At 41.0% G+C, this 13,014-nt stretch overlaps 1 protein-coding gene across 1 annotated transcript in view; it reads right to left on the bottom strand.

The window, feature by feature from the left end:
- Positions 1-13,014, bottom strand: part of LOC128057588 (ATP-binding cassette sub-family C member 4-like) — a 286,799-nt gene that overhangs the window by 173,822 nt on the left and 99,963 nt on the right. The window contains exons 6-8 of the mRNA XM_052650036.1: positions 9,550-9,713; positions 7,565-7,690; positions 6,264-6,513 (exon numbers count right to left, since the gene is read on the bottom strand). Coding sequence (XP_052505996.1) covers positions 6,264-6,513; positions 7,565-7,690; positions 9,550-9,713 — 540 coding nt within the window. The remainder of the gene's footprint in view (positions 1-6,263; positions 6,514-7,564; positions 7,691-9,549; positions 9,714-13,014) is intronic.

Raw genomic sequence — 13,014 nt, 5'->3', positions numbered from 1 at the left:
AGTGATAATGAAAAAACTGGACAGCTACATGTAAAAGAAAGATGTCAGAACACTTCCTAACACCACACACAAAAATAAACTTGAAATGGATTAAAGACTTAAATGTAAGGCCAGAAACTATAAAACTTTTAGAGGAAAAGTAGGTAGAACTCTGTTTGACATAAATCACAGCAAGATTCTCTTTGACCCAATTCCTAGAGTAATGGAAATAAAAATAAACAAATGGGATATAATTAAACTTAAAAGCTTTTACAAAGGAAACAATAAACATGATAAAAAACAACGATCAGAATGGGAGAAAATAATTGCAGATGAAACAACTGACAAAGGATTAATGTACAAAATATATAAGCAGCTCATGAAACTTATCTGAAAAACAAACAACCCAATCAGAAAATGGGCAGAAGATCTAAATGGACACTTCTCCAAAGTCATACAGATAGCCAATAAACACATGAAATGATGCTCAACATCACTCATTATTAGAGAAATGCAAATCAAAACTAAATGAGGTACCACCTCATACCACTCAGATTGGCCATCATCAAAAAACCTTCAAACAATAAATGCTGGAGAGAATGTGGAGAAAGGGGAACCCTCTTGCACTGTTGGTGGGAATGTAAATCGATACAGCCACTATGGAGAACAGTATGGAAGTCCTTAAAAATCTAGGAATAAAACTACCATATGACCCAGAAATTCACAACTGAACATTCATCCTGAGAAAACCACAATTCAAAAAGACATATGTACCTCCGTGTTCACTGCAGCACTATTTACAATAGCCAGGACATGGAAGCAATCTAGATATTCATCGACAGATGAATGGATAAAGAAATTGTGGTACATATACACAATGGAATATTTGTTGTTGTTTTTCCATCACTAAGCCATGTCTGACTCCTTGCAACCCCATGGACTGGAGCACATCAGGCCTCCCTGTCCTTCACCATCTCCCAGAGTTTGCCCAAGTTCAAGTCCATTGAATCAGTGATGTCATCCAACCATCTCATCCTCTGTTGCCCGCTTCATCTCCTGTCCTCAATCTTTCCCAGCATGAGTCTTTTCCATTGAGTTATCTCTTCATATCAGGTGGCCAAAGTATTGGAGCTGCAGCTTCAACATCAGTCCTTCCTATGAATATCCAGGGTTGATTTCCTTTAGGATTGACTGGTTTGATCTCCTTGCTTTCCAAGGGACTTTCACGAGTCTTCTCCAGCATCACAGTTTCAAAGCATCAATTGTTTTGTGCTCAGCCTTCTTTATGGTCTAGCTCTCACATCCATACATGACTATTAGAAAGACCATAACTTTGACTATACAGACCTTACATCTTATTAGCAAGATGATGTCTTTCCTTTTTAATATTTGTCTAGGTTTGTCATAGCTTTCCTTCCAAGAAACAAGCATCTTCTAATTTCAAGGCTGCAGTCACCATCTGCAGTGATTTTAGAGCTCAAGAAGAGAAAATCTGTCACTGCTTAGAACTTTTCCCCTTCTATTTACCATGAAGTGATGGGATAAGATGCCATTGAGAGGGTAACAGGCAGGAAGGCCAGGGGTCTCCAAACGGAGGAAATAGGCTGCAAGTGTCAGACATTTTAGTCTCTCTTAAGTGGCAGGAGGAAACAAACTAGTGATATTTTTTTCCTTCTCTATATAAATTAAAAAGGAGGTTTCTCTTGAAATACTGTGTTGCCATAATGATACCTGGTTTCAACTGAAGTTAACTATTCTCAAACCTTACATTAACCAAAGCATGTTTCTTATGGAAATGTTTGTCTTAAACTATGTTAATGTACTATGCATTTACCCCAGCCTCTGTCTTCATGTCTGTTCCGCCTAATGTCTACTTGACAAACCAGTATGTTATACTCAGATATTGTTCCCCTAATCTATGTAAATGAAACTATTTGTATGATTATCTGCCCTTCTACAAGATTCAAGTCAATCGTTTTATGGCCCAGGATGAATCATCTGGTGCCAAGATTATCCAAAAATGCATCTTATGGATGAGGGGCCTGGTGCCATTCTGAGTTTCAAAACATTCCTTTCTTTCATTAACAGACTTCTAGTGACTATATAACATCTAGCTGAAGACTAGCAGTGGGGTACTCTTTCTGCCCCCTTCTGATGCCTATGTCAGAAGCTTTCTCTATCTCCTTTATACTTTAATAAAACTTCATTACACAAAAGCTCTGAGCGATCAAGCCTCGTCTCTAGCACACTGAATTCTCCGGAGGCCAAGAATCCCAGCATCTTTTTGTTCAGCAACAACCTTTCACCATGATCTTAGTTTTTAATACTGAGTTTTGAACCAGCTTTTTCACTCTCCTTTTTCACCCTCATTAATAGACTCTTTAGTTCTTTGCTTTGTGCCATTAGAGTAGTATCGTCTGCATATCTGAGGTTACTGATATTTCTCCCAACATTACTGATTCCAGTTTATGACTCACAAATGCCAGTCTGGCATTTCTCGTGATGACTCTGCATATAAGTTAAATAAATATGGTGACAATATATAGCCTTGTTGTATTCCTTTTCAATTTAGAACCAGTCCATTGTTCCATGTCCAGATCTAACTGTTGCTTCTTGACCTGCATACAGGTTTCTCAGGAGACAGGTAAGATGGTCTAGTGTTCCCAATTCTTTAGGAATTTTCCAGTTTGTTGTGATCCATACAGTCATAGGCTTTAGCATAGTCAATGAAGCAGGAATAAATGTTTTTCTGGAATCCCCTAGCTTTCTTTAAGATCTAACAAACATTGGCAATTCCATAAAAAGGAATTAATTTGAGTCAGTTGTACTGAGGTGAATGAAACTACAGCCTGTTATATACAGAAAAGTAAGTCAGAAAAAGAAAAACAAATATCATAAATTAATACATAATGTGGAATCTAGAAAAAATGATACTAATGAATCTATTTGCAGGGAAGGAATGGAGAAGCAGATTTAGCTAACAGACTTGTGACACAGCAGGGGATGGAGAGGGTGGGACATACGTTGAGTGAGAAAAATAGCACTGACATATATACACTATCATGTGTAAAACAGGGGTGGCTCAGTGGTAAAGAATCAACCTGCCGATGCAGGAGACATGGGTTCAATCCCTGGGTTGGGAAGATCCTCTGGAGTAGGAAATGGCAACCCACTCCAGTATTCTTGCCTAGAGAATCCCATGGAGAGAGGAGCCTAGTGGGCTACAGTCCAGAGGGTTGCAAAGAGTTGGACATGACTGAGCAACTTAGCTAGAGGGAAGTTGCTGTGTAACACAGGGAGCTCAACCTGGTGCTCTGTGACAACCTAGAGGGTGGGATGTGGAGGGGAGGGAGGTTTAAGAGGGAGGTGATATATATGTATAATTATGACTGATTCATGACATTGCATGGCAGAAACCAACATAACATTGTAAAGTAATTATCCTCAAATTAAAAATAAATAAATAAATAAAATGAAAATAGGGCTTCCCTGGTAGCTCAGATGGTAAAGAATCTGCCTACAATGCAGGAGACCTGGGATGGATCCCTGGGTTTGGAATAACTGCTGGAAAAGGAAATGGCAACCAACTCCAGTATTCTTGCCTGGTCCATGACAGAGGAGCCTGGTAGGCTACAGTCCACAGGACTGAAAAGAGTCGGAGGTTTAAGAGGGAATATATGTATAATTATGACAAATTCACGATCTTGTACAGCATAAATCAATACAACATTGTAAAGAAATTATCCTCCAATTAAAAATAAATAAATATAATGAAAATAAGAAAAAAGACTGACCAATTCCAAACAGGAGGAAATTCTATGTCAAGATCATCTTTGGACTCCAGATGCATTTTCTCACGAAGTCTGATGGTTTTAATCTTCTCTTATTTCATGATGGCTGGCAAGACTTTCAGGCTAACTTTGTTAATCAAGACTGAGTGTTCCTAATTATCTACAAGACTAAAGAGCCCAGACCAAGAGCCAGGCCAGCAGAGTCTACATGAACACCAGGCTGTGCAAGCCACAACTCCTCTCTTTAGAAAGCAGGTCCACTGAGTCCAGTTGGACTGGTTTGATACACAGACAGACACAGAAAACAAAGGGAATATTCAGATCTATTTCCATTCTTGATAAGATCCAGCTCCCCTAAGTTGAAACACACTACCACATACACACACCAAAGATCAATGTTCCAGAAAGGCTAATCCCAGTCTGCTCCCTCCCTCTGCATTTCTCCAGCCTCTAGTGCAGGTTGAGCCACCCTGGGCCACTGTAGGCTCCCAGCCATTTTCTGTAACTGTTGTTTCAGTCAATCCAGTATGTATTTGATGCCCACGATATGTCCAGTATAGTCTGGGCACTACACTAAAGAATCAGACACAGTCTACCAGACACAGTCAGCTGTCATGGGGCTCGGAACGCTACCAGGGAGTCAACATCAGCCCACCTGACATGATGTTGGGTGGCGCTGGACTGTCTGTGTACATAAATGGAAGCCCTGGATCAGCGTGAATAAAAGTGCTGGGAGAGGCTCATGGGGCTACTGGAGGCTCAGCAGTATTTGTTTAAATCAATGAGAGAAGAGAAGGCGACCCGGGGGCCCAACAGAGTGAGCCAAGACCCCAAAATGGGGGTGATTGTGGCAGTCACAGAGACAACCTCACCACCGCCCTCCCTCCTCACTTGTCAGAGTGCTGGGAAACAGAATGGCCAGTGGAGCTAACCGTTAAAAATTTTTAATTTTTCAGGAAGCAAGGAACCTTTGCATATCTTCAGAGTGAGACTAGTTGTTGTAAATCACACTTAAGGAGTTACTCCACTTGGCAGAAGGTACTAAGAAGACAATAATGTAACAATGGCTAAGAAACCAGGCTTTGAGTAGAATCCTAGAATGTCATTTACAGGCTATTTGAGGATGGGTGAGTTGTTTCACCTGATACAGAGACCTGTTTCCTTAATTGTAAAGCAGGGACATATGGTTACCTTATTCAGTTGCTGTCAGGATTAAATGAGAAAACCTGTAAGACCAGGTGTACTCAGACCACACAGTGAGCCCTGGCAATAGCGATCAAAGATAGCAGCTGTGTCAAAATCACAGCACTGTAACAAAATCACAGCAGTGCAGCACATATATGAAGCCTCCATCTGGACACACTACTCTGTCATTGACAATGTGACTATGGTCCAGGGATATTCCTAAGTGTTTTCTTTCAAGATGCGTAAGCTACGAGGGAAAAAATTGTTGAACTGAATGGACCATCCCTTAACAGTGTTGCTAGAAGACCCTGGCAGAAAGAATGATAAACCTCAGGGGACCAGAACTAACCCTGTACAACTGATCTGCTTTGTGAGTAATCTTTTTTTTATAGTATATAGAAACTTCATCATTAAAAAATTCAACTTTCATGATAAGACCCAAAAATAAAATAAAATCACACCCAGACCTATCTAACTTCACTATAGATCTGTTACTGGCTGTCCATCACTGAGGAGAAAGACAAAAGAAATTAAATATTTTATAAAGCCCAGACACTCAAAGTCATGCCCAGGCTGGCTCACAGAGCCAGTTTACCTTCATTTTAGACCTACTCATAAACATGCAAGTACTTTAGAGCCTACTGTATTCCAGGCTCTTATTTTGGTGATGTAAATTATTTGCCCTTGGCAATACAGAGATAGTTAGAAAAAAAGGAGACAGTGGGTATGGTGGAAATCACAAATTTGAAAGGAAGAAGCCAACTAGAGATAGGATTAAAGAGTAAGGGTAAAGAGGACAAGTCAGATCCAAAAGGCATGTTCAGAAATCAACAAGCAAACCATCTGTGGAGGAAAGAAACCATTTTTAAAGAGTGAATTAAGTGAATCTGAGGCCACTTTTCCTGTCCAAGGAGTAGGACCTCTCAGCAAGTTCTTTCCCTCCAGACTCAGAGAGGAATCCAATTCACCCAGGACTGAACACAGTTGCTAGTCATTAAAGTTAACACAGGAGATGCAATCTGTTTACTTCTTTTGCTTTTAGACATTTTAGTTGCCCTGCAGCCATTACCTGTACATCAAGAATCCTGTCCCACTGCTACTGCTGCTCATAAATGAGCAATGATCTTATATTATTTGTAGTGTATTCTACCAAAGAAGAGAGGGGAGTATGTATGACATTTTGGAACAGCTACCAGCTATGCCCAAAAGCATTAAATCTCACCTAACTGGCACACAGTGACACCAAATAAAAGGAATCATTTTACCTAAAATCTACCTAAAACTATAAAAAGTTATCTGTCACCAAACCTTGATTCTTTGGACACTGGCAATTGTTTCTGCTACGCTCTCGATGGCCGTGGGGAAGAGGAGGATGCCTGTAAACTTCACAGCTTGGTACAGTGTTATGGCCAAAAACACTTGGCTAACTGTGATCATGTTGCCAAGAAGCACATAGGTGGTAAAGGTGACAAAAAGGATGACTTTGCTTGAAATGTCAAAGAATATCAAATTCATTCCATCAAGGTAGGAACTTCTCAGAATCTTGGAAATTTCCTTCCTGTAAAAGAGAGAAGGGAATAGATTTTAAAAGAAGCATCAACATCCAAGCTATGAATTCAAGTGCCCTGTGTGAGTGGCCCCGTTCTAGAGAATGGACACAGATTAAGAGGAACTATCCCTCACATCATGGAGACACTATATAGTGCACACTTGGGGCTCTTCCCTGACCCAGGGACCACACACTTCATCAGCACTTCACTCTCCCAACTAAATGGAGGCTTATTGTCACACTTTTAAACATTTTGGGTCAATAACACTTGAGTTTGAACATTCATTCAACAAGCATTTGTAATCACAAGTCCTGTGCAGGGTACCTTGAGGATGACAGAAAGAGAGAACTTGTCCCTTCCAGGAATTCATGAGCTTAGATAAGAAGATGGGTGGCCCAGTTGTTAAGACTCCATGCTTATAATGCAGCAGCCATGGACTTGATCCGCAGTCAGGGAACTAAGATTTCACATGTCCACCAAGACATTAGACAGAGGCAGCCAGCATGGCCCTCATAGGAGCACAGAGCAGAGATGTGTAACCCAGAGCAGTAAAGTCAAGGCAATTCACACATACAGGGACCCTAAGAAGATGAGCAGGAGTCAGTCAGGGCTGGTGCAAGCCAGAAAAGAAGGAAGATGAGAGAGTGTATTCCCAGCAGCTGGAGGGGCCCTCACGAAGGTGCAAAGGTAAGAGGTAACAGGGTGCAGCCAGAGAATTATGAATACCTTGTGCTGGAGTATAAACACTCATCAGATATTTAAGTGAAAGATGGAAAAAATTTCTATAAACCTAAAGCAAATTCAAAAGGAATGGTATTTTCATGGCTCTGTTTGGAATAAAAAGTACTGATTCATAAAGTTTGGCCCAATACGAATACACCCAAGCTCTACAATCTTCCCATTTGTTCTATATTAATATAATTGTAGTTTTAGTTTAAACGTTATCAACTCAAGTACTAACATGTTAGGATCATTTCTTCCTTGGGATTTGGGGTATTAATATGTAAAAACAGGAAACAAAAAGGTACGAACTGTGGTTTGACATATACTGAAAGTTACCTTCTCAATCTGGTAATAAGCTCTGCAAATGACTTTTCCCAAGCATACATTTTTATTGTTCTGATGCCAGTTATAACTTCATTCATGGCCCTGAGCCTGGTGTCTGTGAAGGCTGCGATCTTACTCCTAAGGGAACAAACGTAAGAGATGAGCCTTAGTGGTCACAGCAAAGATTTCCTTACCGACAGCAGCAGTGGCACAGTCAGAGACCAGAGATCAAATGATTTCCTACCACTATCCTAGACTGACAACATAGGCAGGTCCTACTCAAAGTACAAATAGAGGAAGACTTCAATTAGGAAATCAACCATTCAGCCCAATTCAACAAATAACTAGGGAAACTTGCAGTATTGGCTAAGGAAGACCTGAAGTCAGGTACAAACCACCTGCTCAAGGAGGCTGTGGTCAGGTAGGGAAGGCAGAAGACACCCGAATCTAACAGAAAGACAATATGCTATAATAAAATAGGATTAAAGTGTTGGGGAGTAGAAAAGATGGGGCTGTGAATTCCACTGGGAAAGGAGAACAAGAAAAGCTTCAGAGATCTGGTTGCACTCGAACAGGGCCTCAAAGGATAAGGAACATCTTACTGTGGTAAACATAAGAAATGAAATTCCAAGTAGAGGAAAATAACATTCATAAAGTCACCAAAAAAGAGAAAGGAAAAAAGCCCAATGTGCTTCAAACAGTACAACATCCCCAACACCTGACAATCTGAACAACACACCTCCAATCCCCTGATATATCCTTCAAGTCTAACTCATCACCATTAGACCCTGCATCACTAGACACTCTTATCACATAAGCTGCTGGTACTGTGGAGCTTTATAGATTTATGTCTTTATGCCCTTGGAGTTCTGATAACTTAATGCAAACAGTGAATTAAAAACAAGACATGAACTTCAGTTCAGTTCAGTTCAGTCGCTCAGTCGTGTCCGACTCTTTGTGACCCCATGAATCACAGCACACCAGGCCTCCCTGTACATCACCAACTCCCAGAGTTCACTCAGGCTCATGTCCATCGAGTCAATGATGCCATCCAGCCATCTCATCCTCGGTCATCCCTTTCTCCTCCTGCCCCCAATCCCTCCCAGCATCAGAGTCTTTTCCAATGAGTCAACTCTTCTCATGAGGTGGCCAAAGTACTGGAGTTTCAGCTTCAGCATCATTCCTTCCAAAGAAATCCCAGGACTGATCTCCTTCAGAATGGATTGGTTGGATCTCCTTGCAGTCCAAGGGACTCTCAAGAGTCTTCTCCAACACCACAGTTCAAAAGCATCAATTCTTCGGTGCTCAGCCTTCCTCACAGTCCAATTCTCACATCCATACACGACCACAGGAAAAACCATAGCCTTGACTAGACAGACCTTAGTTGGCAAAGTAATGTCTGCTTTTGAATATGCTATCTAGGTTGGTCATAACTTTTCTTCCAAGGAGTAAGCATCTTTTAATTTCATGGCTGCAGTCACCATCTGCAGTGATTTTGGAGCCCAGAAAAATAAAGTCTGACACTGTTTCCCCTGTTTCCCCATCTATTTCCCATGAAGTGATGGGACTGGATGCCATGATCTTCGTTTTCTGAATGTTGAGCTTCAAGCCAAAATTTTCACTCTCTTTCACTTTCATCAAAATGATCCTAATACAAGCATAGCAAAAATATATGCAGCTTGAATTGGGCCTGTAGGATGATTACTATTTAATAATGTTTAAATAACTTGGACTTAGGTAAATTCTGCTTACAGACACTATACTTATTCAAGTACAATTCCAGCAAGAGCCAGGAAATGGCTTTACCTTTCCCGCTTCAAGATCAGTCTTTGGTTTAAGGATGGAGCCTCCACTAGCTAAGCCTGAAGGGTCTACAACACATTTTAAAAAAGAGATCAGAGAAGGCTGTTTTTGTTTTGTTTTAACAAAAGCTTAGAGTAGACTGTGGATTCACCAAGTACATATCATCTATTTTTTTAAACCAGTGTTTCTCTTACCGGAGTGATAAACACAACTTCCCAGAGAAGATTTGCAAAAGCATAAAAATAATGAGGAGTGCCATCCCAGCAAGAGATGATATTCCTATTTCCATCCAGATCAGGATGATCACTGTGATAGCCATAAGTGGCCCAATCCACAGGATGTGCAAGAGTGCCGTTACCTTAAAAGAAAAAGACAAAATCTTCTTAGAACTGTATAAAAGCAAAACCATAAGCACATAATTTAGAAATAATCTGCTCTGAAGGAAGAGACAGGAACCTAAGTAGAAATGATCTCAGTGAGTTTTAAGTCTGCTGAAGCAGAAATTGAAGCATCTTCCCCAGATCATGCTGTTCTGGGGCAGCACAAGGCTGGGTTCAGGGACGTCCAGGGAGAAGCAGACAGGCACACTGGAGGGAAAATGTTGATTTTGTCAACAATGCAGATGATCTCAGGGCATCCCTAAACTCTCTCTCCATCCCAAAATTCAGATGCCTTTTTCCCTGGGGCTCCCTGCAACCCCAGGAAAGTCTACATCATGGTACCTACCACTCCCTCCAGTAATGACTTGTGTATTTACCTCCCTGATGGGCTTTGACTTCTCCAGGGAAGAAACTAAGCCTTATTCACCCCTGAAACTGAAGAGGTATCTGACTTCATGTCTGATGAATGAATAACTGAAAGAGAAGTTACTGTTGTTCATCACTTACTCATTTCCGACTCTTTGTGACCCCATGGACTGCAGCACACCAGGCTTCCCTGTCCTTCACCATCTCCAGGAGCTTGCTCAAACTCATGTCCATTGAGACAGTGATGCCATCCAACAATCTCATCCTCTCTTGTCCCCTTCTCCTCTTGCCCTCAATCTTTTCCAGCATCAGGGTCTTTTCCAGTGAGTCAACTCTTCACATCATGTGGCCAAAGGATTAAAGCTTCGGCTTCACCATCAGTCAATCCAATGAATGTTCAGGGTTGATTTCCTTTAGGATTGACTGGTTTGATCTCCTTCCTATTCAAGGGAATCTCAGGAGTTTTCTCCAGCACCACAGTTTGAAACTATTAATTCTGTGGCACTCAGACTTCATGATATGGTCCAACTCTCATATCCATATAAGACTAGTAAAAAAAACCATAGCTTTCACTACATGGACCTTTGTCAGAAAAGTAATGTCTCTCCTTGTTACTAGGCTATCTAGGTTTGTTATAATATTTTTTTTCCAAGGAACAAGGGTCTTTTAATTTCATGGCTACAGTTACCACCTACTGTGATTTGGGAGCCCAAGAAAAAAAAGTGAGTCACTGTTTCCATTGTTTCCCCATCTATTTGCCATGAACTGATGGGACTGGACGCCATGATCTTAGTTTATTGAACGCTGACTTTTAACTCAGCTTTTTTAACTCTCCTCTTTCACCTTCATCAAGAGGCTTTTTAGTTCCTCTTTGTTTTCAGCCATTAGGGTGTTGTCATTTGCACATCGGAGGTTATTGATAGTTCTCCCAGCAATCTTGATTCCAGATTGAGCTTCACCCAACCCAGGATTCCACATGATGTACTCTGTATGAAAGCTGATAAGCAGGGTGACAATATACAGCCTTGACATATTCCTTTCCTCATTGGGAACCAGTCCGTTATTCTGGTATAGTTCTAATTCTTCCTTCTTGACCAGCATACAGGTTTCTTGGGAGGCAGGTAGGTCGTCTAGTATTCCCATCTCTTAAAGAAATTCCCACATTTTATTGTGATCCACACAGTGAAAGGGTTTAGCATAGTTAATGAAGCAGAAATTGATGTTCTTCTGGAATTACCTTCCTTTTCCTATGACCCAAGGAATGTTGGCAATTTGATCTATAATTCCTCTGCCTTTTCTAAATCTAGCTTATACATCGGGAGTTTCTCTGTTCCCACACTGTTGGAGCCTAGCTTGAAGGATTTTGAGCATTACCTTGCTAGCATGTGAAATGAGTGCAATTGTGTGGTACTTGGAACATTCTTTGACATTGCCATTCTTTGGGATTGGAATGAAAACTGACCTTTTCCAGTACTGTGGTCGCTGCTTAGTTTTCCAAATTTGCTGGCATTTTGTGTGGAGTACTTTAACAGCATCATTTTTTACAATTTAAAATAGCTCAACTGGAATTCCATCATGCCCACTAGCTTTGTTGGTAGTAATGCTTCCTAAGGCACACTTGACTTCGTACTCCAGGATGTTTGGCTCGAGGTAAGTGATCATGCTATCATGTTTTTCTGTGTCATTAATATCTTTTCTGTACAGTTCTTCTGTGTATTCTTGCCACCACTTCTTAATATTTCTGCCTCTGTTAAGTCCATACCATTTCTGTCAATTATTGTGCCCGTCTTTCTGTGAAATGTTCCTTTGGTATCTCTAATTTTCTTGAAGAGATCTCTGTCCAGTTCAGTCGTTCAGCGGTGTCCCACTCTTTGTGACCCCATGGACTGCAGCACACCAGGCCTCCCTGTCCATCACCAACTCCCAAAGTTTACTCAAACTCATGTCTATTGAGTCAGTGATGCCATCCTACCATCTCATCCTCTGTTGTCCCCTTCTCCTCCTGCCTTCAATCTTTCCCAGCATCAGTGTCTTTTCCAGTGAGTCAGTTCTTCCCATCAGGTGGCCAAAGTATTAGAATTTCAGCTTCGGCATCAGTCCTTCCAAGGAACATTCAGGACTGATTTCCTTTAAGACTGACTGGCTTGATCTCCTTGCTATTCATGGGATTCTAAGGAGTTTTCTGCAGCACTACAGTTTGAAAGCGTTAATTCTTTGCACTCAACTTTCTTGATAGTCCAACTCACATCCATACATGACTACTGGAAAAACCATAGCTTTGATTACAAGGACCTTTGTCAGAAAAGATCCTTTGATGTCTCTGCTTTTTAATATGCTGTCTGGTTTGGTCATAGGTTTTCTTCCAAGGAGAAAGTGTCTTTTAATTTCATGGCTGCAGTCACCCTCTGAAGTGATTTGGGAGCCCAAGAAAATAAAGTCTGACACTGTTTCCATTGTTACCCTGTCTATTTGCCATGAAGTGATGGGACCAGATGCCATGATCTTCGTTTTCTGAATGTTGAGCTTTAAGCCAACTTTTTCACTCTCCTCTTTCACTTTCATCAAAAGGCTCTTTAGTTCTTCATCATTTTCTGCCATAAGGGTGGTGTCATCTGCATATCTGAGGTTATTGCTGTTTCTCCTGGCAACAGGAGACTGATTCCAGCTTGTGCTTCATCCAGCCCAGCATTTCACTTGATGTACTCTGCATATAAGTTAAATAGGCAGGGTGACAACATACAGCCTTGACGCACTCCTTTCCTGATTTGGAACCAGTCTTCTGTTCTATGTCCAGTTCTAACTTGCTTTATGACTTGCAAATAAATTTCTCAGGAGGCAGATCAGGTGGTCTGGTATTACCATCTCTTGAAGAATTTTCCACAGTTTGTTGTGATTCACACAGTCAAAGGCTTT

This window comes from Budorcas taxicolor, chromosome 12 (assembly GCF_023091745.1).
Source record: "Budorcas taxicolor isolate Tak-1 chromosome 12, Takin1.1, whole genome shotgun sequence".
Taxonomy (NCBI): Eukaryota; Metazoa; Chordata; class Mammalia; order Artiodactyla; family Bovidae; genus Budorcas; species Budorcas taxicolor.
Note: the sequence above shows the minus strand (reverse complement) of the source record. Positions and strands in the feature narration are given on the sequence as shown.